Here is a 27,540-nt window from a genome sequence, read left to right as displayed (position 1 = left end):
AACACATTGAAGATGCAGAGAAACAAGAGAAAAAAAGAGTAATTACATATCAATTCAATTTTGCTTTAAAAAAAAAACTATTCGTTTAAATTAGAAATGAAGTGCTAATGTAAACATTGAAATAACAAAAATGCATCTTAAAGAAGAACAGATGATACATCTCACTCTGCTACACACAGTAAACATAGATCTTGCTCTTTGACTGTATCTTAGAAGAGCAAGACAAGGATCAGTGATCATTTTGAGAAGGTTTCACAGCTTGAAGTCACTGCCTGAAAGCAGTTGTAACTCCAGCAGTACATGCAAGGTAGCTGGGTGCTGCTGGACTACCAAAGGCCTTTCTAACAGAGAAAACAGAAGCGAGCTCCTGAGATACCACCACTGCTGTACTCAGTCAAATTTCAGTTTCTTCCAACTGCCTGTCCACAAGGCTTCAAGTAATTGAATGGAAAAAATGGTGACTTCTACTACAAATGTTTGACACAGTCATTTCAACAAGCCTTTGATAAGCTTAGCATTTCCTAGGCAAGCTTTATAGGAACTTCAAGCATTTAGCAACTGATGCATTTGTGATGCTTCTGCACACTGAAGAACTGACTGTAACACTGCCACCAACTTAAGCTGTTTCCTGAACAATTGTCTAAGATTGCAGTTCTCCTCAAGGCTAACTACATGGAGTACTCCTGTACATTCAGTCTCAGTTTGTCTAATCATGTGAAGTCAGAACAGACTTGATATTAATCAACCAAATTTGAGGAAGGCTTAAGCAGGTCCTCTTTTCAAGGCAGTATCAAAAAATACTGCTAAGTGCGATGTGTGGAACAGGGCAGAGAAAGCAGCAGCGAGGCTGGAGAAGATCAGCCTGAATGGGACACAAAGGGGCAGGCTCCAAAGGAGCCAATGATTCTGGGTAACCAAGCGAGTGCAACTCTGGGACACTCAACCACCCTGATGTCCACTCGGATAGATGAGACCTCCAAAGCCCAGAGGGGCACAGTGAAGGCAATGAGTGGAGACCCAGCAAGGGGCTCCTTCTGCTAAGCCACCTGCACTACCAGTTCCTGGCCCTTCCTGCAGGCCTGCTTTCCTAGGCTGGTGCTTTCTTCAGGCTTTAAAACACTAAACAGAGGGGAAGAAGCCAAATTTCCTAAGAGCTTTCAGGATTAACTATTTCTGAATGAAATAAGTAAGTAATGATTATGGTTCGCTCTGAAAGATAACACAGCTCTTATTACTGCTGAGGTGAGAGTAATTAATTTAAATGCCAATACAACAGTTCATGTTTGCAGAACAGCAGGTTCTGAAACATCTCAACTACTGCATAACAGAAAGTCAGGCAAATCACCCTTTGCCTAAAAGATGGTTTTGTGACTTGTGACATGCAGACACAACAAGAAGTTAACTATAAACATCTAATTTCTATATTCAAAGCTACCCCAAGCAATTCTGAGGTTTCTGTTTGGAGACAGAAAGGGCTGTTTTGTAAGGAGCCACTGACATTTATTCTTTCCTTTGTTCCACCACAGCAGGGAGTACTGCCAGCTTTGGGACTGCTATCTGATTTACTTACAGTGGCTCCTAGCACTTCTCGCCTACACAGTAGCAAGTTGGAGGAAATACTGCACACGGCTTCCTAACAAGCAGCCTAAAAACATCCAGAATATAAAATAAAATGACAGATTATCTAGCTCTGAGTGACAAGGCCACCAACATTTGCTGTTTTACTTGTTTTGAGCTCAAAGCTGCTAAGTTTTGTGTTGTATCTATGCTACCTCATTTAAAGATGATGGCTTTTCTATTCGGGTACAGTGACCCAAACAGAATATCAAGCTCATTAGCCCTACCTTCGTATTAAATATTAGCAATTGATCAGTTCTTCCTTGCTTCCTAACTTTAAAGCCAGAAAATCAGTACTGAAATGAAATGATAAATGTAAAAATGTTAAAAGCAAGCTTTGCTTTACTTTTTTTTTTTATATATATTACATACATACATATACACACCATATGCATGTAAAATAAGTAACGATATTGCCTGAAGGGAAAAACCTGCAAGAAAGCAAGTTACCATGGAAACACTGACAATAGGAGCAAGTGTTGTGAAAATAGTGTGCTAAGGTTAATCGAATTCAAACCTCTCCTTACAATGCCCTGTGCTGAAACACTTAGTTTCACTTGATGCAACAAGAATTACTCTATTTTTACAGTAAAAACTCTTGAACAAATTCTCTTCGCTTTTCTGAAGAGCTGGCTAAAGGAAGCTGCACAGATCACAGTACAAGATAGATAACAGACCTAAAATAAGCATGCTGAAGCCTCTAGTGAAGGTATTTAGGATGGCAGGGCAGCCCACGAGGGGACAGGCAGACCTCCCAGCACCCAGACACTGCCTGCACTCCCACAGCCCATGGCTCTGTGACAGGCTGCCAACTGCTTTCCTTTCCCTAGAAAACCCAAGCAGCAGCACAGGCCCTTCTGCAGGTATTGGAGTTGAACATCCAGAAGTTCAATCCCCATAGGAATTACATCACGCATGCTATTTTCCAGTAGTTTAAAATGAATGGCACAGTTATACACCAAATCATCACACACATCACATAGAACTGCCAGGTAAAAAGAGATTTTTTTAAAAGAAAATTTTCTCCAGCAGTCACAGCCTTTTATCTTCCAGGGCAGATTGATATTACAAAATCAGAAGCACACCGTTTTTTCACTTCCAATAAAGTTACAAGACCACGTTCAGAGAAATATAGAAACCAAGTTGATGAATGAATTGTAGCTCAGTAGCAATAATTACTTGCATCATTACAGGGACACCCATCCAAGCACAACGATCTCAACACAACTTCTCCCTCACTTCTATAAAACCACTTGAAATGTAGCACATCATACGAACGGAAGCAAACAAGCTACTTCACTAAATGGGCAATGGCCATTTCCTGCATTTTCTTCAGAGAAGCAGCCCCAAGTCTGTGCCATTCAACCAACTGCACCAACGGGATCCAGCTATAGCAGAGCCAAAATGCTCACGGCAGTGTTCTCACAATAACCACCAGTGCTTTCAATTCAATCATCAGCTGGTGCTTAGCCTGCAAACATCACACACACAAAATAAACAGACACTCCTGTTCTGCCACACAAGAACAGCACATTCTTGGAAATGACATATAAGTGGCAGTTTCAATAGCTAGCACATTGGCAAGCCACCACTGTTTATCTAATGGAGCAATGCACACAACTCTTACAGGCTGTGAAGTTCTTCCAAGACCTGGAGCAGGCACGCAGTAAGATTCAGGTAGCATTATGGTGCTAAGGATTTGCACCAGGTTATCATCTATACAGTAACTCCTCAAAGCCCACTCTAACTGGACTTCTGGCCACTCCATTCCTGTGCTGCAGCAGTCCCTGCATGGGCTACACAGTCCCGTCATTCCAGCACCAGTTAAGAAAGCTTCTGGAGCCAGCAGTAAATTAGAATTAGGTCCCTGGAAATTAGGAAAAGGAACATAGCCCAAAGAATCCCTTCAAGAACTGCTTTGTGAAAGCATAATTTATCTGGAGAATGACATACTGCAGGCAGGGAATATCTGCTATGTTTGTCACTCTCACGTCTTCTCTCGCAGGGAGCCTTCCCTGCAGCAAACCAAACCTGAGCGCAATAGCTTCTGAAGGCCAATAAGAGGCCTGTTTTAGGAAACTTAGACACATTCCAGTTCTGCAGCCTGTGTTTTCCATAAACCTCTGCAGCTGCACACACATCTACTACAGCTGTTGTTCTGTTTGCCAAGTATCTGCTACAGCAACATGAACCTTGGTTCATATTTACAGTTTAAACCCACAGAAAGCTGCAAGCATAGACAAAATTTAAGGCATGGAAGACTTGACGGGACCAGAGCAGAGTGTGGCGTGGCTCTTTTTTGTTTGGTTTGCTTTTGTTTTTATCAGAACAGTTTAAAAAACAAACATTAACTCTTCTTACATAATACCAACATTGACTACTTCATTACATTTTAATAATAAAGCCCCAAGGAACAAGGAAATCGGTGCTTCTCCAGTGTTCTCTTGTAGAAAGCTTGAGTAATTTGGCAGATTAAGTGAATTAAAGATGAAACACTATATAAGGAAAGCCAAGATACTATACCTCCACTTCTGATGCTATTGGCCAGATGATTCTCATGCAAGGGACTACTTAACAAAAAGCTATTTCTATTCCATCTACTACTTCCACTGGTATCAGTTTCTATCTTTGAAGTGACAGCTCTGCTGCAAAAATGCATGCATGTGGCTACTTCCAGGCAGTCAGGGGAACAGGCACTCAACACTTTTCAAGCACTAGAGATCAATCACGTTAGAAATATTTCTTGGAAGCTTGCAAAGTCAGGAAGTCTGCTTCACTGTCTTCAAAAATCCCATTTAACAAAGGGATCAGTAGTAGGAATCAGTGTATTTTCTCAAGCAAAATATGCTCAGCTTCTGGACAAGATCTTTACCTATTGCACTGAGGACTTTCCAAAGCAAATACATCAGATAATTACTGAAGAACATCTTGTGGCTTCTACTATCAACACAGAAAGCTTGTACACAACAGCTACTTTTGGATGTTACACACACTACAGATGTTTGTGGTTGACTTCCCGGAAGCCATTCTGGCCTGGAGTAAAAGTAATTATTGTAGTTTTTTGCATTAGCAAAGATTGTTCTATTCAACTTCAGTAAATCTTAAGTTTAAATAAATAAATACGAATACATTCAATTTCTTGTGTGTAAGAGTTCAGATCCTAGCAGATATCAAGGAACTGATCTAAAAATTCAGTTTTTCACATTAACTACTTTTCATGTAGTAGTCTATATTGTAATTCACATGTTAAGCATAGTTTAACTTGTATCCAGGTTTAATTTTTTTTTTCTAATAAAATGTAACCAATGGATATATTCACCTTATTCACCTTGGTGTACTCAACATGAAAAGACCTAACAGGAAATTCATGTTTATTTAAATGAATTCAACTCTGACATTTCTTCCATGCCATCTGACTGATGAGTTAACTACTTACAGTGTGGTAATAGATATGAATTGCTGTTGCAAATGAAGTCACATTTGCCTTCAAATTATGGCACTTTCTTTTATCACATTACTATTTACATGTGAGAATCTTATCTGCTTGTATACGTCAAGAAATAACCTTGACAAACAATTATCTGCTTTGATGCAATCATAAAAGCCTCCTGTGAACTGCCACACCTTCCTCAATGCAACATGCTCTTGCTCTTGTGATTTGTTAAGATTCTTTCCTTCTACGCCCAATGTTTCCACTACCTTAAGCTCAGAAGTCAGCTATGTCAGGATTTAGTTCAGCATCAACTTTTACTTGAAAACATCATTGTTTAAAGAGTTAGTGCCATCAAACACTTGACAAGCCATATATGGAATCTAACCTTTCCAAGTTCTAAGTTCAGTGAGAAACATCAAGATATATACAAAAGAAAAGCTAACTTCTGAGCACAGTTTCTTGCAACATGGTTGCAAGCAACGTGGTTAGCGGGCATGGTGGGTGTGGGGTGATGGCTGGGCTTCATGATCTTGGAGGTCTTCTCCAGCCTTTGTGATTCTATGGATTTAACTCTGAAAAACACTCCCTGTGCTCTCCAGACCTTCTTCATCCTCTGGTGCTTACCTTAAGCTTCAGTGTTACCAGTCTCCAACCTAAACAGATCCTGAATTCACTTGAGAACAAAGAGTAATACCAAAAGTCTTTAAAATACCAAAGGTTTTAAAGTAATCAAGCAAGCATAGAGGCATAGCCATCACTTAAATTTACATGATATAAATCTTTACTGCAATGAAGCGTTTTTAAATTAGTGGTATGATAGGATGCCTTTGACTTTATCTGTTACGTTCAAGTAGCATCTCTAGGCACCAACTCACGCTTTGCTTGACCTGGAGTTAACAAGTTACCTTGAGCAACCTGGGTTTGAACTTGCTAAAGAGTCGGGGACTGGCTATGCACTCATCCTGTGGCTTACACTGGATAACACTGTGCCCATAATAACTAGAAGAAAGCCACAAACATCTTTTCATCCAATAGGGAAAAAAAGAAAAAAACTTCCCCACAAAAAGACAGGAAAGTGAGGAACTGTACTCTGCTTTTTCTTTGCTCCAGGACACAAAAAGAGAAGCTTATCAGATGATAGATGAACATTTTATTACATTCAATCAACACTCCCTTTTAAACACTGAAGAACTTTGGTCCTTGTTAAGTTAGTTATAACACAATCTACTACAGCTAGATTCATTCTAGTGCTCAATCTCTGAGGCACTCCTATTTTCTGGCATACATAGAAGTGATTCCAGAATAACTGTGTCCTGAAGAATTGCAGCACTTTACTGTTTTCAAAGTGATATAGTACAAGTTGTACACTTCGTATAGTTAATCTTCAGAACAACTGTATGTAAAGTTTTTATCTTAAGCCCCACCAGTAAAATGAGTTTAATAATAACCAGCCACCAAAAGCCAACAGAAAAACATTAAGTTTTGAAAAAACACTTGCAAGGAAGAATTACTTTCCAATTCAAGCTTTTAGTAAGTTTTCCAGGAGGCACGTCATTTTTTTAAGGCTTGAAGACACAGATGGTTCTATAACTATGACCTCCATCTTTCACTTCAGCACTGAATTAAAACCTACAAACCAAAACAGAAATGTTGTGCCCATAAGTAATGCCTCTCTACTCTTACAGTACATACAACTCACCACTCATAAAGTACACTCTTACAGTGCATCCTCCCCTAAAGAGAATGCTGCCCTAAGCACAAGATAACTTATCTTTTCTGATAAGCATTTCCTCTTTTTTTTTTTTTTTCCTGAAAATGACTTATCAAAAGAAGAAAAACCAGGAATCCCACTGCAATCTTTAAACACATCCACATGCAAATATATTGGCTAGCCTTCAGAGAAATTCTGAAATGGGGACAGCTTGATGAATACCCAAGGAGCTCTGTACATTTTACATATTCCCCTTCCTCTCCTCACTGATGACGAAAAACGGCTGGATAAGATCATTACTAGTGTGGTCTGTCAACAAGAAAGCAGCATTTCTGCAGGTCAATGTCCAGTGACTACTACATAAGCATTAAGACATTTTTTTGGTCACAACAAATCACCTACTTTGCAGAAGAAATACTACACAAAGAATGCAGCTAGAAGTGGTAGAATTGCCTGTCAGATGCTTTGACTATTTCAGACACTACAGGAAAGATGCAAGAGGCCTAACAAAGACAGAAATTTTTGAATAAAGTACCTGAGCTACAGCTTTGCCAGCAAAAAATTAAATTAATAACTCAAAAGAGGCAGAAAAGCTGAATCGTCATAAACAGATTTAATAGGAGACTGAAAGAAGGAAGCCATTTGGGTTTAACTGTTCTAATATTGATGGAAAAAACACACAGTATCATTGTATAATCTATAAATCAGTTATTCTCACTATATATATATATATATATATATATATATATTTTTTTTTTTTTTTAAATCAAACTGGTTAGCAATATATAAAAACACGATCTTCGTGATCTTCCCAAAATAGAAAGTCACATTAGCTTTCAAAATCCACGCTCCTCTTTCCTTGGTAAGCAGGAAAAATGGCTGCCAAGTCTAGTACTTCATCTCTCAAGATGCAGTTACACAAAGATATGTGGGAAAGCACTACCAAATTGGATAGACTAAACAATTTAACTTGCTATTAACACAAAATTTAGTACAGATTGATTCGTTTCAAGCACAGAGCTTGTTACAATGGGAAGTGTGAATATCTATACAGATAAAAGAAGTTACCAGAAACACAAGTTTTATTTTAAGCAGTTTCAAGACCTTGTAACCTACTCCAAGATCTAAGTTGAAAGTACTCCAGCGTCTTCCACTCTTCGATTGCTCAGCTTTACTGGGGTCAGACACCCTTAAACTGAAATAAAGAAGCATTGCCAGAGTAGGTCAAGTACTCAACATGGAATAATCCTCTGTCAGCAAAAGATATTTAACCAGCTGAGTTACTAAGCAAAGAACCAAACCTCCTTAGACTCACTTTTACACTTTAAAAACCTATTGTATTTAACCAGCTCATCTCCTGTATGCTGCATTGCTCAGTAATCACAGTCTGAAATGCAAGTTCAGCTATTATTTTTTACATCTAATACATTTACTACAACCTTGAAACACTTGAATAAGCTCTTTTAGATACCTGAAGTTTCCTTATAACTGATTATTGCCTCAAAATCCTTGCAGGAATTCTAGACTCAGCCTCTTACACCCAATATATGACCACGGACAATGGTGTTTGGTTTTGCTTAGGGGCTTACCAAATGAAGGAAAGCACATATTTAAACAGTGACTTTTAATTACACAACTGCCTAAGAATTCCGGTCACGCCTAAAGCAAAGAACTCTATTAAAATGTCCATTGCATTCTTAGCCTTACACAAGTGTCTTTGTACTACCCAAGCAAAACTGCCACGCAGACGAACGAAAGTAAGTTTAACTAAATGCTGAGTATCCAGCATTAAACCTATCACCCATGTGAACCTAGCTGCAAAGTTAAGAAGTCGACTTCCCAAAACTCTTTGTTTTTGGCAAGCCTCAGATAACTGTTACAGTCACTGTGCAGCATTCTTCAAATTCATCTCAAGAACCTCTTTCCCTTCTCATTCAAGCAAAAGCACCTTTGATAAAATCTAATAATATCCGAAGTTGTTCGCTTTAAAACGCCTTTTTCTTTCCCCAATATAGTTAAATTTTCTCTTCATCTCAAAATCTTAATCTAACTCTCCTAAATTCTCTCTAGACTTCTCTACTACTCTTGAACTTTTCTTTATTTGCCTCACAGAAGGCAACAACCTCTACAGCTGTGGTATTCCTGGGGTTGACCTCCTCCACATTCACTAAGTAATCTCAGCCACTCGGACTCACCTATGGTGGCATGAATCTTTCTGCCCAACGCTTTTTAAATCTTATGAAAGGGTCAGCCAGCTCCGAATTAGCTGGAAGTCACTAGAACAGAACTCAGGCATTTATTATTTGCAAGTTGTAAATCACAATTGTTAACAGAGCTTTTATTTCCATACACACAGAAATATTGAGCTCTAAGTACACCAAGACAGCTGTACCAATGATGTGAAACACATTCCAGTAGCTCCCTTACACTACCACAGAATAATGTCCCATAGTTGTATCACTTTGGCCTTAAGATCCCTGAAGCAATGTAATTTACTCTTCATGCAGAACAAGTTAATCAAAATAATAGCAATTATGCTCCTATAGTGAATACTAATAGTGCAGAACAATGTTATTAACCCATTGAACAGCAAGTGTTAAGTTCACCACGCCCATGGTTTCTACAGTAGAAGTGGCTACCCTCAGGTCGATATGCACCTTCATATAACTATGTTTCTGCTGCTCTTCAATGGGAACCTGCTCCAGAAATTACATAAAAATCAATGTCAAGTAAATGCATGACAAGCAGCTAAGTCAGTATTTTTCAGAAACAATGATTTCTTCCTGAACTCAAATACAAGAAAAACTCAGTATGGAAGCCAACACTTCTGGGAAAACCCACTTCTGTCAGTGAGTAGCGCTGCTTGTTACATCCCCTCACTAAGGGCTAAATGCTCTCAGTTTGTAACATTTGGCTTTACGTCTACAACATCCCAGTCCCCTCAAAGCAGTCAAACTCAGCTCAAGCCACAAATAGTCTCTTAGAGTAACTCAGACCGTTCCTTTTATCTCACATGGCTGTCTGAGAAAACATTGAGAGCAAGCCACCAGCTGAATGGGTTTTCCACACAGGAGCAATGAGTCACACCTGCTGCTTGTCCTGCCAGCTTCTTGGCTGCCACCATATAGCCAAATATCACACCAGTGCCTGGCACTGCTCTATGGAGAGTGGTGGGTTGTCCATAACCTAAGCCATAAGATGCTCTTACAGGACAGCAAGGCAATGTGCACACAGCAAATTGGCATCAGAAAATGGGGACATCACACAGAATCACAGAATGGCCAGGGTTGGAAGGGACCCCACAGACCATGAATCTCCAATCCCCCTGCCACATGCAGGGCCACCAAACTCCCCATTTAATACTTTACCAGGCTGCCCAGGACCCCATCCAATCTGGCTTTGAACACCTCCAGGGATGGGGCATCACAACATACATGCGAGTCCATTCCTCCAGAAAGTGAACCTGACAGCAATAAGTTACTTGAAATCATACCTACGTACTGTAACTATAGCATTTAATCCACCAGATAAATAAATCCAAGAGCTGGTGAGCCAATTTATTGCTAGGTAATTCTACTGTTTGTCTTCCCTTGGTCTCACGTGAAAAGAGATGCCTCGCTTACAGAAAGAGCATAAGATATACTTCCATCCACTCACCTCCAATAAATTCAAGACAGCCCAACTTACAAGTGCATTTTAGTAGCACCCACAAGGCCTCACATATCCGTGAGCCCAGGAGCACAGAAAGCCTGCACACAACCTCCCCTCTTTACGAGCTGCTCTTTTCATCACCAAGCTTCTCCTCCAGCTCCGAGGAGGACAGCGAGCGGCTCCCCACGCTAACACACCGCTCAATCCCAGAAGCCAAGGACCGCTCTCCCTGGACTTCCACGGCGCCTCCCGGCCCCGCCGGGCCCGCAGCCCACTCCCGGCCGCCCGCCCCGTCCCGCTGAGGCCGGCTCCCCGCGGGGCCCCCGCCCGCACCCACCGCTTCTTGGGGATGGAGCCGGCGACCGGCCCGGCGGAGCCGCTCCGCGCCTTGCAGGGGCTCGGGGAGAGCGCCTCCCGCCCCGCAGCACGCGGCGAGCCCCGCAGGTGCCCGGAGATGATGCGCAGCCGCCGCCGGGCGGAGGCCGGGGACCCGCCGCCGCTTCCCGCCGCCTCCTCCGCCGCCGCCGCCATGGCACTTCCGTGTTGTGCCGCGGAGCGCTGCCGGGTGAGGGGTCAGGCGGGCGGAAGGCGCGGCCCCGCGCTGCCCGAGCTCTGCCCGGGGCCTGCCCTGCGGGCGGCCGGCGGCGGACAGCGGGCCCTTCCCGGCGGTAGCCGCCGCCGCTGGGGGCTGTGAGCAGCCGGAAAAGCACGGGCCTCACGGGAGACGTTTCGTCGCTTGGGCTTTGATTGTCGAGAGCCTATCTGAGAGAGAGATGCTTCTATAAAGCTGAGGGTTGCCTAAGTTAATTATGAAACGCTCATTAATGGCATTAGCGTGGGTGACACATTTAAGAAATAGGTTGGTGAGGTGACACAGTGGCTTACAGGTGTTACAGATGTTATCATGAGTGTTGATAAGTGCAGCGGTGTCCTAATGTGAGAGCAGAGGCTGCTACTGCTCCAGGCACTTTTGCTGAAATACAGAGGTAACCTGTACTGTAGTACTGATCACATTTACCTGCAGTGAATGAATACAACAGTAGTAATGAGCCTGCAGGTCTCAGCGCTGTGGCAGATTTGTAGTTCAAAAAAATCCATCCAACAGAGCCGTTCTACGTGTGAGCACCTGAGCACCTCAGACCCCACAATCACACACCCAGCACCAACTTGCTGGCCCCATGCACACAACCCTTGATAATACCAACGTGCCTTGCTTACGTCCAAGCTTGACACAACTCTACCTCTCACTCATGCCTCTGGTTCAGTCTCTCTGACAATACTCACACCTCTGACACCTGCTCAGAGATCTTCAAATATGTAAAAGATTGCTATTGAAGTAAAAGGCAGCAGTCAATCTGCTCTTCCTGTCCGTGCTGTCAGCAAGAAATAATGAGCGCAAATTTCAAGATGCAACTTCAGTATTTATACCAGGCTACTTTTCAGCGGCAGTGAAAATGAGAAACTGTTGTCTGCCTAAGAACAGAATGAAGTCACCTCCATTATCTTCAAGAACGGACTGCACACCATCTATCAGTAAAACTAGTTCTGCTCAGAGCTAGATGATGATATAGACAAACTCCTCAGATAAATGCCAACATTTCTCTATAAACTGAATTGCCTCACACAGATAAAGTCCAGTCTGTTATCAGGCAGAACCTACTTTGTGATTACCTTTTGCAGTTTGATGGCACCAGACAGCTTTATGGAAATCTTGAAGAGGAGTGCAAGTATCTGTGATTATTAACACTTTCATAATGATATTTTACCTATCACTGCTAATTTCTATGTCCATTCCATCCTCATTCACCCTATGCTTATTCTGTCTTATATATAAAAGGAAATTACTTGAAAATTCATAAAACTCTTGCCTCATCCTCTTTCAAATCCCTTTCAAGGACCTATTTCTCCCATGATACTTCAGTGTGATACCTTCCCATTAGTTAAGCAACTAGCAGAAAGTTCTCTAGGGAGCACCAACTAGCAGGAAGTTCTCCAGGGAGCAGTATGTAGAGGACAAGCAGAGAGACTTTGGTTCAGTTCCCTACTTCACATGTAATACTGATGCCTCTTTGAGTTATAGCTCCTCATATAGAAGCAGGGATAACAGGATCTCCCTGCAGAGACTGGTTGGAAGAGAAATACCCTGAGGACTGTATGACAATATTGGATCAAACATTTTAAGACTACTGGTTGAAAGCAGTGCATAAAAGCCAGGTACTACTGCTGTCTGTTTTGCTTTGATTCTCACCATGATTAATCTGATGCCCTGAATGTACTTTGACTACAAAATACTCTACAATTTTCCTGGGTTTGGTTATTGAGTTAAATTCCACCTTTCTCCCCCCCCCGTGAGTAATTTGTATGCTACTTTCTGGATTAACTCATGTATATCTGCATTTAACTATCTGCTGCTGGGGAGGCAGTCTTTAGGGAACAAACACAGGTCTTTTGACTGAGTTCTCCATTCACATTGTTTACTGAAGTACTGGATATAGTTGGAAGGTTTTTAAGTCACTGTTACCTAAACCATTCCACACAGCTGAAGGTTTGGGGAGAGATAACAGGTTCATTGTAGGCTTCAGATTTTGCCAGAATGTTTCTCTGCACTATACTTACTAGTAAGGAACAGTAATTTGTAATGGGCTCATTTATTTGATTCTAAGGGTCCAAGTTAAAAATAGAATCTAACAATATCTGACGAGCAACATTTATCACTACCTCAGAACTTAACTGTTTAAAAAGTTCCCAATTACTTTTCAAGAGAGTGCATCTAAAGATTTAACTGGGGGTGGTAGAGCATGGTGGTACTTAAATGAGTGTGAACCTTTATCTTACAGGGAATGGAAGTGCTGCTTATGGAAACCTCAGTCCTTTCTGTGGCAGCACTCTGAATGTGTTCCTCAGCTCCTTTGGAAGGATGGCAATATTCATGAATGAGAGTAGGAACATAATGGACTGGCAGATTGTGAAGTTGCTATTTCTCATCATTTGCCTGACACTGTGAACCACTGACATATTTTTTTTAAATGTCTAATCAATTCACGTAAAATCTAACTGATAAATAGAAGGGTTAAAAAGAAAATTTAGCAAACACAACAATTTTGAAAGTAATGTAATTGTGACAAGAAAGGGAAGTACAATTTCAGCAGAAATTCCAGCAGATCTGCAAAGTGGTAGTTTAAAGCAGGCTAACAGTTGCCAAGCCAAAGCAGCAGCATTTGCTTGAGATCACAAAGTCACAGAATGGTTTGGGTTGGAAGGCACCTTTAAGATCTCCTAGTTCCAACTCCTGGCTATAGGCAGGGACACCTCCCTCTAGACCAGGTTGTTCAAAACCCATCCAGTCTAGCCCTGAATGCTTCCAGGGAGGGGGCATTCACAGCCTCAGTGGGCAAACTGTTCTAATGTCTTACCTCCCTCACAGTAAAGAATTTCTTCCTAATATCTAGTCTAAATCTATTCTCTTCCAGTTTAAAGCCATTTCTCCTTGTCCTGTCACTACATGGCTGTATAAAAAGTAAGAGACTTAAGTATTAGATAAGGAAAGCTAATTGAGCTAATTGATAGGATACACATCTAACCTCAAGTAAGATGCTGAAACAGCAGCTGCACACACATCTTGAAGAGAAGGCAGAGGAGTATATTGAACCAAAAATGCAAAAGGAATTTTGAAAAATTTCAAATAAATTATTGAAATCCCTGAAAGTTCCTGGCCTCTTGAAACTAACAGGAACTGCTACTGCCATAGTAGAAACCTGTGTGTTTCTTTATGGACTAGATAGCAGACTAGATTTATTAGTCTTAATTCATCTGACTGCTTCTGAGCACAATAACATTATCGTAATAGTAAACAGTGAGAAAATCAAAATCCTCTGCTTTATACAAGGAAAAGTTGGCTTTCGATAAAAACATTTTTTCCTACACTGGTAAAAAAAAAAAAAAAAAAAAATCAGAGGCAGAAGAGTTAAGTAAAATATGCTGAGCTTTAACTCTAAATTGCCAAGATTTTAGCAGATGATGTGCAAAAAGCATGGAGCAACAAAAACATTGAGTCCTTTGGTAGGACTCAATTCAGTTCAAAAATGGCTGCAAAAAGTGACACATATATTTTCAGGTATTATCTACTATATTCTGTATAACAGTAACCTCCAATCTCCTGCACCTTACGCTGAACTGTTCTTCCCGAAGTAAAGTTTTTTCACATGTTAGGTGTTATATATTCTCTCAGTAGCAGTAACTATGGCAAGCAGACAGTGTAGCTTCCAACAGAAACAGAAAAATAGTTCAGTTTACAAATGGGTAAACTTTAATTCTAAAAACTTGAACAACTAAGAGAAATGTTGATAATGTTTATTATAGTGCAACTTCCTCACACAAGAAAATAGTTATGTGAGTACAAGGAATGTCACCAGGGCCCAGGAGGCGCTAGCTCACCTCACTGGCCCTGATCAGTCTCACCTTACTGTAGCGATTTTAGGAAAATCTCTAAACTGAAAACGGTTGGAGAATGGCAGAATATTAGGGGGAAATATCACATATGCTTTATTGGTTCTGATTCTTCCAGACGTCTGTTTGAGATACACTTGAGCTCATGATTGTAGCCTGCACCACAGACAGAACACTCTGCAGGATCATTGTTGGTCTGAAGCAGCATGGGGATTCTTTGGTCTTTAATCCTGACAGAGATTTTTAAATGTTAGCTTAAACAATTCATGCGTCAGTAAAAGACTTTTTTTTATCCTAGATACGCTACCTGAAAAATACCATTGTGAAACAGCTTCCAAAGGAGCACAGCTACCTTTTTCTGTAATTTGGGAAAACTATATCTTAATTAAAATGTATTTCCTCAGCAAAAGGAAAGGATTTCTTTAAAACAGATGAGCAGAATATGAGCAGGGCAAAAGAACTATTTTTTTTTCAAGAGTCTTCCTTTCATTGAACTACTTGCAAAGTTAAAACAGAAGGAAATGCTGCTTGAATGAAGTGTATTTCAGATCTTGCTTCCTTGCAGTCCAATTCAGATGTGATTGACACTAATGTACTATGAACACCTTTTTGTTCTGCACTTCTGTAACCCTGCAAAAAAAGCCACCACCTACAGAAGAGGTGGGGTTTTGGCTCTCTTAAGAACAGGATGGGTGTGGGACATCCACAGCTGAATCATGAGCTCAGAAGAAACTTATGGGGCAACAGATGGGCAAAAAGGACATAAGCCCTCAAGCTCACCTATGTATTACTCACTTTGATCACCAGTGTGGAAAGCTTACACCCTTTGATGAATCCATCATTCAACACCAACTAATTGATTCACTGGGAGGAGTTCCGTTATTATTTGAATAGATCAGTAAGTTTTCCTGAAACAATTTCTTCTACTTAGCCTTTGTGTCATTTTTATAGAGTAAGCAGAGACCCTGAGGGAAAGGCAACGCATCCATCCACCCATCAACTACCAGCTTATGGCAATAGGAGACTTAAGATACAGGATTCAATACTACAGTCTGAGAAAGGCCCAGGTCTCAAAGGTCACAGCTAGGGAGAAGCCTGCAGGACTTCAAGCCATTGGCAAAGGTCAGGATATGGAAAGTTTACACAAGGACAGGAAGAACTGAAACTAGGATAAAACAGATAAAAATCTACAGAGCTTGGACCATGAATGAAATCTCTTATCTAGAGATCTCCAACTAGTAGCTGACTTTCCTATATGGAAAAGGTTAGTGGGCAGTATGTTATCTCTTTAACATGTAAAAAATGCAGACTTTTTTGTACACAGCAGTTAGCTCTCTCTCGTTACATTTCCAACTATTTCAGCTTTCAATCAACAAGATGGTCAGAACAGCCTAGATGTCTATACCTGAACAAGAGCTGAACAAGAGCTGATCGCTTGAGAAGCAAGTGCTGAACCCTTGTCAATGACACATTAAAAAAATGTATATTGACTCCACTGCAAAATGGTTACAACTTCTCTATGCCTTCCACTGGTGTCCCAGGGCAGTTAGAAGTAGTATACTACTATTATCCATGTCAGACCTATTTTACCTACTCCATCTTTTGCTTGCAAGAAATGTATCTGATAAATAGTTAGATATATGTGTGGGTGTGTTTCTATATCTATCAATTCAAAGCAGATCTTTGCAAACTGAATAAGACAAATTTCTATTTGTTTATTCTGTTTACTTCTGGTAGTAAATCCATTTAAACTCCATCACTGGTAACAAGAGTGGCAGATAAGTTTATAGTATATGTGCTTTGCAAGGTCTCAATGAATTCTTATTTTACTTTCTTTAATCTATTCTAACAACGGTCCTGTTGCATCCAGATGAAAGGAAGAAAGCACTGTGAGGAGGTGTACATCCCTGCCATCTTTCAACCCTTCCACAATGTATGTCAAAAGCCTGTCAAGAGATACAGTTTCTGCATTTGTTTACCGAGGCAATTCAGTAAAACCGAATAAACTTACCACATATGGCTTCCTGTGGCTTTGTTGGTGGAAGTAAGCATAATTTGACATTTACAGACAGTTAGCTCTCAAGGTGTTACCCAAAGGAGCTCAAGTGTGGTTTCCACACTCCTGTTTATTGCCCCAAGAATTTCTCTCCTTCCCCTTCTTTAACAGAGCTGTCAATTAAAGTGAAATACAATTGCCCAGCATGACAAGGGAGCCTCTATGGAAACTATTTGCCTCCTGTATGCTTTCTTGCCTGCTGTAGCTCCTGTGCACCTGCATTTTATCTTGATGACTTAATCTCGTAAGTCAGAGATGCTCAGTTCTCTTCATTTACTTCGAGAACTTTCATTTTTCATTCCAGTTTTATGCCCTTCTTTGGAAGAGTCTGATGAGAAGCATTGCAACAGTGAAAATCCACTTTGGAGAATGACCACTTTCAGTTCAGTTTATGAGTTCATCCTGACTAGAGTTGGTAGTTTCTTTTTGAGACATTTAATTCATAAAATGATGATTCTTTCTTCATTTGTGTAGGTTATGTGTGTTTGGAAAGGAAAGATGCCTTCTTTCCCGAGATGTATTGCTTTGGTAGTCAGCAGACAACAGAGAAGAGTTCCATGTATAATTGATTCAAAAGAATCTGGTTGTAGTAAACACTAATCATGTTCAACAATTTCCTCTGACAGTGCTATATCCTGGCACTCTCCTGTCACCTGTGTTCCAATGTGTATGAATTTTGAGATCAACTCAGGATACAACTAGGATCTCAACATATATCACATCACATCATCAGGGGAAACACTGGAAGCAAGACTGAATTATAGCACTTTGTTAAATAATCTAAGTATGCAGTTTGATGCACTAAAATTCTCCCAATCTGCCACAATTTCCAGCATTTCAAAGAATTACCAATGAAAGCACATGCTTAATTATGTATTTCCCTTACTTATGTCCCTGTACATAGTATTGGAGTAAATAACTCTTGTCGTATCTCTTCTGTATTGCGGAAAAGAATGTTGCTTGTATTTTAGTTAGAAACCCAAATCTTCCAATAAAGTTGAAAGATTTTTCAAAAACTTTCAAAAACTCAAGTCCTTTCAATATCCAAAGGGGAGCTATAGAGAAGAGGACAAACTCTTTGCAGGGTCTGGGGCAACAGAACAAGGGGAAATTGTTTCAAGCTTAAAGAGGGTAGATATAAGGAAAAGGTCTTTTACAGTGAGGGTGGTGAGGCACTGGCACAGACTGCCCAGAGATGTGGTGAATGCCCCATCCCTCCGGACTTCCAAGGCAAGGCTGGATCAGACCCTAGGCAACCTGATCGAGCTGTAGATATCCCTGTTGTATTGCAGGGGAGTTTAGCTAGATGGCCTTTAAAGGTCACTTCCAACTCCAAGGATTCTATGGTTCTATCTCTCGCATCTTCTTGAGAAGCCTGTAGGAGTGACAAGAGCTCTGCATTGTCAGGATGAGAAATAACATCTCAGAAAGAGGAGAAATACAATGGAATGGAGAGGACTAAAGGTGATGGAATGCAATTTAAGTCTGTTGGATTTTCACTTGTGTAATTAAAATATGAAAAAGGTATTGAAAAGCTTAGTGTATCTGTGCAGTTCTCAACTGAATCTTATTACAGAATTCTTTAATGTGGAAAATGGACATCTACCAGATAACCAAGTTTAACATTTCACTTAAAGGTAGAGCACTTGATTATTGTAGCTAGCTCAAAAGAAAACAAACAAACAACAACAAAAAGACCCACTCAAACAAACAGCAACAACAAAAGCAACAAAAAAAGCTTCCTGGATCAGATAGCAAGGCAGCTTAACAAACAAATCCAAACTCAGCATTTAATGAGAAGGAACTTTATCTCCTAGTGTCTATTACATTTTAAGACAATTACCTGAGTGTGCTCTAGGGAATACCAAGGTATGCAACATCAGACACACAATTAAGCAATTGTGTAAACACCATATCTGGGACAAGGGGAGTGTTTGAATATACCATACAAAAACTGCTCTCAAATTGAGTAATCCTGTGATTCTTTAAAATGAAAAAAAAAAAAACAAAAACCACACTTTAAATGTGAGCTGTATTTGAATTAAGCGTTGGATTTTATTGAGGCTTCTGTCACATAATTCCATTGCTTTTGTCATTTTCCTCTTCTTATTTGTGACAACTGGCATTTTTTCCCTTTGCTTAAAACCCAAGTTTTTTTCATTATCTTTATGGAAATAGATATCAAAGAAGAATTAAGCATCTGCAGCTTAGAATAAGAAAAAACTGACAACGTTTTCTCAATAATATCTATATCATTCTCTTATATGCTCTTATATTACCCCATAATTACCTCCCACACGGTAGCACAATTATCCTATAAAGGTAATTACTAATGGAAAGTTGATGAGAATAGATTAAGCAAGTCAAGAAGTGTGTAGACAGAAACAGGTGGGGGAACTGAGCATCTAATGCTCTCTCTTGATCTGCTGTCTCAAGAGTGGATCAGAAGGAAGCAGAGGCACGGAACTATGAACAGGGAGCCATGTCTGGTTAGTGGAGCACACCACATGGTGCTGCATGCACGTGGCTAACCACAGCAGAGATGGGATTTCCTGGTTTGCCATCAGCGTCATTATCATTACACCAGGCCTGCGTACATTATAATTACACTGCACATCACTGTAACATTTGCCTTTTGTTTTGGGCTGAAGTATGCAACTACCACACCTTAGTTCATCCTCCTTTTTCAACACTTGGGTCTAAGCTCTTTAGCTTTGCTCTGAGAAACAAGAACAAGAAGTAGGAGACAATGTAAAGCAGCACTAATGAGATCAAGAAGTAAATAAGTTCCTTCTGTGAAACAAAACAAACATCGATTCAATTATAGATTAGGCCAAGAGCGAAGGGCAGCTGAACTGAGTATTTGTATGAGTGACAGCAACATTTCTGCTCAGATGCAGATAAGTTACAGTTATTAAAACACAGTTTTAACATGAGAGACGCTACTGAAAGGGGGTGATTTACAGAATTTTGCAAATTACAAGGAATGAAAAGGAATGAGTGGTAATTTCCCTGAATATTCGAGGCCATAAATAAACTATTAAACAAGGCCTTTTTGGAGAAGGGCAGGGTGGACAGCCATAGGTAGGAGCTATTAAAAAGCATCATTAGATATAAGTAAGCAAGCACTGCTAAAGCAGACAAACCATGAGTGGCTAAGGCAGTCTGTAAGGCTGCCTTCCTTTCACTTTTGAAATTATTGGTCATTTGTGGGTTTTACCCTTTTAAAATTTTGCTTCCTTCCTTACAATGATGTGATTTGAATTCTTCTGCATAGTGTGGAAGTTTAATTAAGTATATAAAATTAAAGCTCATACTGCTGAATTTGCACCCTAAATGGTCTTACTGCTGTGCTGCACCAGACCTGAGGACTCCAGTTTCAGGCACTGTCAAGCCAGTGCTGTTCACCAGTGCTTTGTTTCAATAGAGAAATGTGGTGCATACAAGGGATAACAAAGGCAGCTCCTTTTCTGAAGAACAGAAAATAGATTAAGCTGGTCTCAGCTGAAAAGGATGCCATCAATTTAGACAGCAGCATGTTCTTTCAGCTGAAAACATGGGAAATGGAGCAGCACAAATGGGTGAACTGCTTGATTCTCCAAAATATTTGTGAGATAATTAATCTCTACAGCTTTCTTTGTGTGATAGGGGACCAGCTTACTGCTCCATTACATGCAATGATATCACTGAAGAAGGTAGATATTTTCAAATGTGTGAGAGAAAAACAGAATTTATTTTCTCTTTAACACAACATGCTTTGTATGTTGAGAAGTTAAAAAACAAACTGCCCTTGTATGCATGGCTCCTCAGCACTGCAGCACGGGAAGTTTAGGAGCAGGGAAACAATTGCAAACAGAAAGTGGGGGAAAAGAAAGCAGTGCCAAACTTCGAGGAAGAAAGTAATACTGTAAATGACTAAATACCAAATGACTAGGCATAAAAATCACTGAGTGACTTCTCGTGTTCTTGTGAGCTGGAAGCAGCTTGATGAGAAACCTCAGGGCAATCATTCCCAAGCTTGCTGGAACAGGGCCGGTTAAGACTCAGGGATAATAGCGTTGGCAGCCCTGCTAGAGCACTCCCTCCTGGCCAACGTATGGATTAGTCTGAGAAGGGCAGCTAAGGATAATAGTACAACCTTGTAACTGAAGGAAGAATAAATCACTACAATAAATTTAGCAGAGGGAGAGACAAAATTGAGACATTTATCAAGATGTTGTCTTGCTGTGACAACAGTAGCACTTGCCATGGACATCATGGTACAAAGCAGCTCAGGCCAAGACTGCCCTACTCCTATTTAAATACCAAATTTTTACTGCCATGTAGAGGGTAATGCTTCTGATACACAGGAGATCAAGACACTGCTGATATGCCTATTTTTGAGTCACTAATCTGAATTTTTCTTGTGCTTGTTTTTTTTCTTTAAAAGGCAAGGGACCATTTCTGCATTATTCCTCCAATGAGATGCTTACATTTCCTTATGTACTGCTCAATATGTCATTCAAACTCTCTAACAAAAGGATCAGTGCTGCAAGCATTGCATTGTCAATGAAGAGCTCTCTGGTCACAGAGAACACAGAGACATAGCACATATATTCCATAAAGACTTCTAGCAATTATATGTTAGTTAAGTTAGCTGAAGTGCACATTTGTTTATTAAGAAAGAATTTTAAAACACTTCTGTTATATTGTGTAAATATATTGTATCACAGCTTCTAACCAGTTTCTAACACTGTAAAAAAATGTAAAGAGGAAAATTATGAGCCTCAGATTTCTCTTCCTGGTGATACTACATATCCCACAATTCCTAAGCCTTCCTGAGCACAAACATCTCCAGATTTATGGAGCACTGAGCTTGTTTGAATCAATGCCTCTGCTGTGAACTTGTCATCCCTCTCCACAGCTCTATCAATCCCTGCAGCAGGTTTAGTGGTTCTGCTGCCTTCAAACCCAGTACCAGAGCACTCTCTGAGGACAGAGGTTTATCTGCAGAAGTGCCTGCTGATGTGCTGGCAGCCACATGCACTAGCAGCAAGCTTCTATCTACTGGAGGCTTTGTGAGCAGTCCCAGCCCAGGATCTGGGAACTCCAGGTAGCGTGGCATCCTTGTTTCCTGTGCTGCCATCAAGCCTGAAGCTGGATCCCAAGATCTCATCTCTGACCACAACTGGGGACAGCAAAATAGACAATATATCCACATGAACAACATCTGAAACTGCGTAATACTGGATTCTGACCTGAGGAGAGCTGGTAAACCAAGCAAGGAGGGTTAACAAGACACTGTTTGGGCAGACACAACCCAAATGTATCATTCACAAGGACTCGGGTGTGGTATTCCTAACCTTTGCTTCCAAATACAACAAAGCACAACTTTCCTTTCACCCAGCAAATGGCCAGCTGCTCTTGGTAACACAAAATACAAGCTAAGCAGAGGCTTTTCCACTGACATTTACAGTCCTACAGATGGACACTTTAAAGGAAAGGCAGTTTTGTCAGTAAATAAAAAAAATGGTAACTTTAAATTCAAGGCCTAATTATGTTGTGCTCTGTCACAGATCTCTCCAACTTTTTCCTCAATAGTAAAATTGGCTTTGTGCCACTGGAAAAACTTAGAAACGTTAAGCTTAATTACAGGAGAAAAAACACAAATAAATGCCTGAAGTTTTGCTTAGTGAAACTCCATCTACTGTTCTCTGACCTCGTTCTTTCTCTAACCATTCTGAAATTTTCAGAGCACTGAAAATTCGGATAGTCACAGCTGCATTTGGCATTTGCAGTTCTGTACAATGACTGTGACTTGAAGTCACAGGGTGTTCGTAAAAGGGATCGTGGAAGTCTACACTGGAGACGTTTTCTCTGAAATATAGTTTCTGGATAAAGCCCAGAGGTGGTACTGCAGTGTACAAAAAGCTTTAACTCCAAACTTACTGAAATGGGATTATGCAATCACAACCACATGCTAACTTTTGAAGGCAAGCACAAAAGGAAGTAAAGTATGATGAAAGTATTGTCACAGGCGCAAAAGCTCTTTAGAAACATTCTAACTGCTCCTTTCACAAGAGACAGAAGTTGTTTAAATTCAGTTATTACACATTTAAGCCATAAAAATAAACCTTAGGAGAGAGAGAACTGCATGCACAAGTCATATCAGGTGCCATAACCATTTGCCTTTCAGAAGTGGAAAGTCATATTGGATGTTAAATAAAAGTATGCATAAACTAAGAGCTAAGGAATGCCAAATGGGTGAAATAGAAGGTAACTGGAAAGCAGCAAACCCAATCAGAACTAATGCACAAGTAAGGCCAAGAGTCGTTCTCTGCTGGGCCTCCTGCCACTGTTTTCTGCCATTCTACCTTTCTACCATGACATCTGCTGCTATGATATGCTTGTAGTATTCCTTGCACTGCCCCAGTCTCCAAGCTTAGTTAAAGATTTTTAGCTCCACTTTTTTTGCTTATGTTCATTTCAGGCAACATTATCTGGATTTTATAAAACCTTTGTTGATGAGCATCTACATGAAGAAACTGGAATTAATAAAAAAAATGAGGCAGAGCAAAATATACATTATATGTGTTTGGTTTTTTTTTGTTTACAGTGAAAGCAATTGGAAGTACACACGTACAACTCCACTTCTCTGATTAGCACAGAATTATTTTTACTGGAAGAGCAAGCAGCACTTATTTCATCCACCAAGATCTGTCACTGTTTTTTGTTTTGAATCTGTTTTGAATAAATACTACAGGGCAGAGATGTAAGATTCTTTTTCTTCATTTTTTAAGTAAGTGTCACTGTAGGTCCTCCTTCAGGCTAATTAGCCAGTACTCTGGTGCATACTGGCACTGCCTTAGGGATGATCCAGTTACATTCTGAAGACAACTGCTCCAAAGAGAAACAGATATTCCAGCTAAGAATACAAGTCTACCCTCTTTTCTATCACACACCCCTTCTGCAGAAGAGAAGCATTTGGCAGACAGCTAGTCTGGGAACACTACACCAGTTCAGAGGTTGCCTTACAACAGACCTATTCCTTGGAGCCCATGTTGAACCTCATTGCTGGAAAGGAGAATGCAGAATGGCTTGGCTGCAGCAAAATTTTCAACTGCAGGGTTTTTTGTTTGTTTGTTTGTTTTTTTTTTTTTTTTTTTTTTCTGTTTTGTCCAAGATGCCCATAAGTCATTAATTAAAAGAAATGGATCCTTCAAACTGACAAGTTCAGAGTTATCAGTGATATTTATATTTTACTAGAAAGACAACAACAAATATCTTGCATATTCCACTAATATAGCCAGTACCTATTTTGTGAAAGGCTACAGTGTACACTGCACATTTTTATATTCACTAGAACTTCAGAACACAAGATGGCAGTGTACATTGCACTGAATTCAGGCATCTAGCTGCTTCTGTTACTCAAACAGAGCATATATCTTATTCAGTCATGTATTATCATGTAACTGCAGCATTAGAAATAAACTTACAAGTACATATCAATAGCGGAAACAAATGCAATTTGCCAATAAATGAATACTGCATGAACAAATGTTAGTTAGAGCCTAATGCAAGCTTTTAATGTACATAACTCCCTGGAGACGTGAAAAGCCTCTTACAGAATTCCTCAATTGCAATAACAAGAGAGTATCCCTTTATGAAAGGAATGAAAGTTGGCTCAGTCATAAGAGCTTCAGAACAAAATTGGCTGTTTGGAAAAAGAAAAAAAGAGAGAGCTGGCAACCTCAAATATGAAGAAGGCTCAAGGCTCTCTGAGGAGGAGTGCAGACCACTGAAGTGGAACAGACTGAAAAGTATCTGAAATTGAACAGGAGCCTTCCTATGAAAAAACTAAAGTGGACAACCATTTGGCATGGTAATTCAGAAAAAAAAATCCACTGAGAAATATCAAATTAGAGAATAGGTCTCTGGCTGAGGACAAAATTACATAAACAGATACAAGGAGTCAGACCTGTCTATGACTTCAGTATTCAAAATCTCCCTTGGTACAAGCAGCCAAACAGAACAACAAAACCAAGCTTTTTAAGTAACTACTCCTGAGCCACTTCTTCTAGCTTGAGTTGAATGTTGGAGTGAGTAGGTAGAGCTAAAAAGCTGTCTTGCTGATGTTCTGAACTAGCAAATGGCAAACGAACATGACTTTATTAGCAGGGCTTGCTACATAGTAACAAAAACTCTAAGAAAAAGAGTAGTATTTCAGAACACAAAATCATCCTAGAAAACGTTACCCCTGTGGGATGAATAACACTGGTTAAATTCTAGGCAGCCCAGATTTCTGCCAAGTTAACTTTCCTACATCTGAACTCATGGCACTAATGGACAAAACTGAAACTGAGCCAGAAGATCAAAACTCAACACAAAAGTGCAGCATTTCTGGATACATTTCTTAGCACAGTTATTTTGAGTTAGAAAATGTATGATTTCTTTCAGACACGTGTGATATAATTACTTCAGACTTTTCTCTCCAGAATGAGAATATTTGTCATCTTATATTTTACTGGACAATAGAGAACAATGTAGTGGAGCATGGCACACAGAGCCTGGCCAGAATTTTTGATAATAGATGGAACTGGGAATGAAGGTCCTCAACTCTGTATCAAATCATCACCAAGTTCCCAATCCCACAATCACAATAGCACAAAAAAAAAAAACCAAACACCTGTCATATTTTTCATTGTGATCCACAACTGTTATTTCAATTGCTGCTTATATTCCTACACATAAATCACTGGTTTTATTCCAATTTTTTTTTTTTTCCCCTCTCTGAGACCGCATAAGATTGAATTTGGCATTAATTCAAGTCAAATAATTCAAAAGTCATTTTTACTTGGTATTTAAACTTCAGCTGGGTGTGGGCTCATGACTAAAATAAAGTGTCTTACCTAGTAGTTTCAGTCACTTGGTCTGTTTGTCACAGTAGATTACAGAAAGTGGGGCATGCACAGAATTATGCATGTACTCTTCAGCCATTTAAAGTGGAGGATAAATTGAACATGTCATGGTTTCAGGGCAATAATTTATACTGAGTACAGGCTAGGAATGGAGTTGAGCCAAAATCTCAGATCTAAATTACCTTGAGCTGCAGGGAAATTTTAAACTGGATAAAAATGTAACAACTGGTCATTATATTAGTTAAGTGAACCAACAGAAGACGATTTCTCAGCACTCCCAAACTAAAACATTTACATTCAGATTTTAACTTTGTGGCTTTATCCGCGGATATCCTACTCACAGAAGTTCTTTTACATTAGTATTGCCTCTCAGATCCTGCCGTCTGACACAATCACTCTGAATGTCTGTTGGCTCTGAGTACATCCCCATTCAGCTTAATGCCATTTCATCACTGACTTGATGTTATGAAGACACACAAACTTAAGGATTTTCATACATTGACTACTTGAGCCTGTCTCATGGCCCCTTTTCATTTCAGGTACTAATTCAAGGTTTGATTTTCAAGGGTACACCTTTCTATTGTCAACCTCACCTTTCAGGTTACTATAATTGTAGATACTGTTGGTAACACTCACTTTTGCTAGAATAAAGTAAAGCAATTTATGTTGTTTCTTTCCTACGATCTACAGTATTGTGAATATACAACAGTCTTCCCTACAGACTGTCCCATCTTCCTTCACTTCTAGTCAAAACCTGTCTACTTTCTGTGATTATTGCATTGGGCAATCATCCACAGCATGAGGTTCAAAAAAGGAAAATGCTGAGTGCTGCACCGGGGACAGAGCAATGCCTAATACAGGCAGAGATAGAGATGAGTGTCAGGAGAACATCTCTGCGGAAAGTGACCTGGGTGTGCTGGTAACAGCAGGCTCAACATGAGCCAGCAGCCTGCCCTCGCAGTCAAGAGGCAAAAGGCATTTTGGGATGCATTAGACACAGACATAGTCAAAAGAGGCGAGTCTCCCTCTATATCTAATTTTGGGGTGATCTCAGCTTGAATACAGTTCATACAGTTGCACGCAGTTCCAATCTCCACAATATAGAAAGGATATTAAGGTCCATGAAAGTGTCCAGAGGAGGGCAGCAAAGCTAGCAAAAGGAGAGGCTGAGGTTACTTGAGTTGTCCAGTCTGGAGGAGGCCAAGGTGTGATCTCACTGCTCTCTGCAGCTCTCAAAGCAGGACAAGTGCAGAAGGAGATGCCACTCTTGTTGGCATCCAAACATTCCCCAAGCAAGCACTGACTGCAGTAATAAGAGTAAAAAAGCAATATATTTAAAATTGGCATAAGTTCACTGCACATGAAATATGCTGCAAATGGTATCATTGATGCCAAGCGCTTAGCAGGATTTAGTAAAAGGTTATACATACATATTCATACATTTATGTGGGGAATTAGATTGGACCCAATAAAAATTCATAATGGATATAAATGTTCTCAGTTCAGGGCATAAATCAGCCACCAGCCTGAGGGTAAAAAATAACTTCCCCTGTAGTCAGGTTGTTATATAATTATCCATTATACTGGTGGAGGTGGGAAAGGAGGTTGAAGAATAGGGCAATTTCCTCAGAGACATCTGGGAATTACCACTGTCAGGCAACTAATTTAGATTTGATCTGGTCTGGAAGTTCTTATTACATCAAATAATGCAATTTAGAATTAAAGAATA

The 27,540-nt window shown here is 40.1% G+C and overlaps 1 protein-coding gene across 1 annotated transcript in view; it reads right to left on the bottom strand.

Moving 5' to 3' along the window:
- AGPS (alkylglycerone phosphate synthase) overlaps positions 1 to 10,943 on the bottom strand; it is a gene marked incomplete at both ends in the record, with an annotated part of 50,375 nt that extends 39,432 nt beyond the window's left edge. The window contains one exon of the mRNA XM_079539416.1: positions 10,750 to 10,943. Within this exon, the coding sequence (XP_079395542.1) occupies positions 10,750 to 10,943 (194 nt within the window). The remainder of the gene's footprint in view (positions 1 to 10,749) is intronic.
- Between the last annotated feature and the right edge of the window lie 16,597 nt (positions 10,944 to 27,540).

This window comes from Tetrao urogallus (genome assembly GCF_951394365.1).
Source record: "Tetrao urogallus genome assembly, chromosome: 8".
NCBI lineage: Eukaryota > Metazoa > Chordata > Aves > Galliformes > Phasianidae > Tetrao > Tetrao urogallus.
Note: the sequence above shows the minus strand (reverse complement) of the source record. Positions and strands in the feature narration are given on the sequence as shown.